General features: G+C 62.9%; 1 protein-coding gene across 7 annotated transcripts in view; it reads right to left on the bottom strand.

Moving 5' to 3' along the window:
- The window catches only part of TSPAN32 (tetraspanin 32), an 18,495-nt gene extending 18,007 nt beyond the window's left edge, over positions 1–488 (bottom strand). For all 7 annotated transcript variants that reach the window (XM_010855214.1, XM_010855215.1, XM_010855216.1 and 4 more), the window contains exon 1: positions 13–488. In XM_010855214.1, the coding sequence (XP_010853516.1) occupies positions 13–56 (44 nt within the window). In that variant the 5' untranslated portion in view covers positions 57–488. The remainder of the gene's footprint in view (positions 1–12) is intronic.
- Between the last annotated feature and the right edge of the window lie 948 nt (positions 489–1,436).

The following is a 1,436-nucleotide window of genomic DNA, read 5'->3' as shown; positions in this document are numbered from 1 at the left end:
TTCCGATCTGCCAGCATCTGGCATTTGGCCACCCTGACTCGACTGCAAGGCTCCATGGAGGTCCGTCTGCTCTCCTCTGCTCTCCACTCCCCTCCCCACCCTCTCCTCTCCTCCCCTCCCCTTCCTCTGTGGTTTTGGTTTCCAGCTGGGCGGGGACCTCAGACCACAGTTCCCCACAAGGAGCTGGGTTAGGTTGGTCACCCATCTGCCTGTCAGCATACCCAGGAACTGAGCCTCTGGGTGCCCCAGAAAAAGGGCAGGGAGGAAGGGGAGCGGGGCAAGGCCAGCTTCCGCCCCCCTGCAGCCCCTCCCCTGGCCCAGGCCCCCAGGACACGAGCAGATAAACGAGGCCTCCCTGAGGGGTGTGCCCTGCTCCTGGCAGGGCCTTGGAGGACCCTGGGAGGAAGTGGGCGGGTGATAGAGGGCGCCTGGGTGGGGGTGAGCTTCCCGTCCTGGGAGTGTGCAAGCAGAGGCTGGACCCCCGTGAGTCCTGCCTCGGGCTGCTGTCCTTGCAGGACTTTGGGAGAGAGGCTGTATATAAACTTCTCTATCGAAACACTGTCTTACGAAACATCTTTCGAAATGTTCTGTGACATCAAAATTTTCCAAAAAGCCACTTGATTTTCGATGCTTCAGCGGCACAGATGAGTAATTTAGAGCGGAGTGTGCAGGGGGAGGGGGCTGGGCCCCTCTCTGCACCCACATTGAGGCTCTGTCGGAACACGAATCTGTGATTAAACCTCCTGATGTGACCCTGGGGCTGTGCTCGTGGGCGGCTGGACCCAGTGCAGCCGGGGGGGAGGCACGTGGTGAGCCCCCAGTCTGGGTCCCTTCTGGGCCAGCTGGGCCAGCGGGGTCCCCCGCTGCGGTCCTCCAGGGCTGCCTGGGCACAGCTCCCCTCTCGTGCTGAAATCACCCCTCTTCCACATCTCATCATGTGGGTCCTCAGGGCACTCGGGGGCCTCAGCTGGGGAGGACAGGTGCCCAGACAGCTGTCACCGTGTCTGCGGTGAGGCCTTGGCCTTGTAGAAGCCAGCAGAGTGCGGCCTGTGCTAGCCGGCAGCTCTGCCACCTCCTTCCTCTCCCTGTTCAGAGCAGGGGCAGCCAGGACCCCTCATCTACCCCTGTGCCCTCAGCTGCCCCTTGGCGCCAGGAATCCTGCCTCGTGTCCACAGGGTCAGGAGGGGGCCCCCAACATCCCAGCCTGTGCTTTGAGCTGGTGAAGCCAAGCTGCAGCCTGAGGGGCCAGCGGGAGTGGAAGTCCTGGATAGGGGTGGGAGTCGGGCCGTGGGCTGGGGCTGGCCGCCTGGACCCGCCCTCCTGCAGAGACGAGCCAGTCACCACCGTGCTGGCCTCACTTCTGGAACTGTCTGCCTCTGACTTGGAAGCAGATGTCCTGACCTTTTCCCAGAGGTCAGAGCTGGCTCCTTGATCTG

Source organism: Bison bison, unplaced genomic scaffold (assembly GCF_000754665.1).
Source record: "Bison bison bison isolate TAMUID 2011002044 unplaced genomic scaffold, Bison_UMD1.0 scf7180017864360, whole genome shotgun sequence".
Lineage (NCBI taxonomy): Eukaryota > Metazoa > Chordata > Mammalia > Artiodactyla > Bovidae > Bison > Bison bison.
The sequence above is the reverse complement of the archived record's forward strand: the minus strand, read 5'-3'. Positions and strand labels throughout refer to the sequence as shown.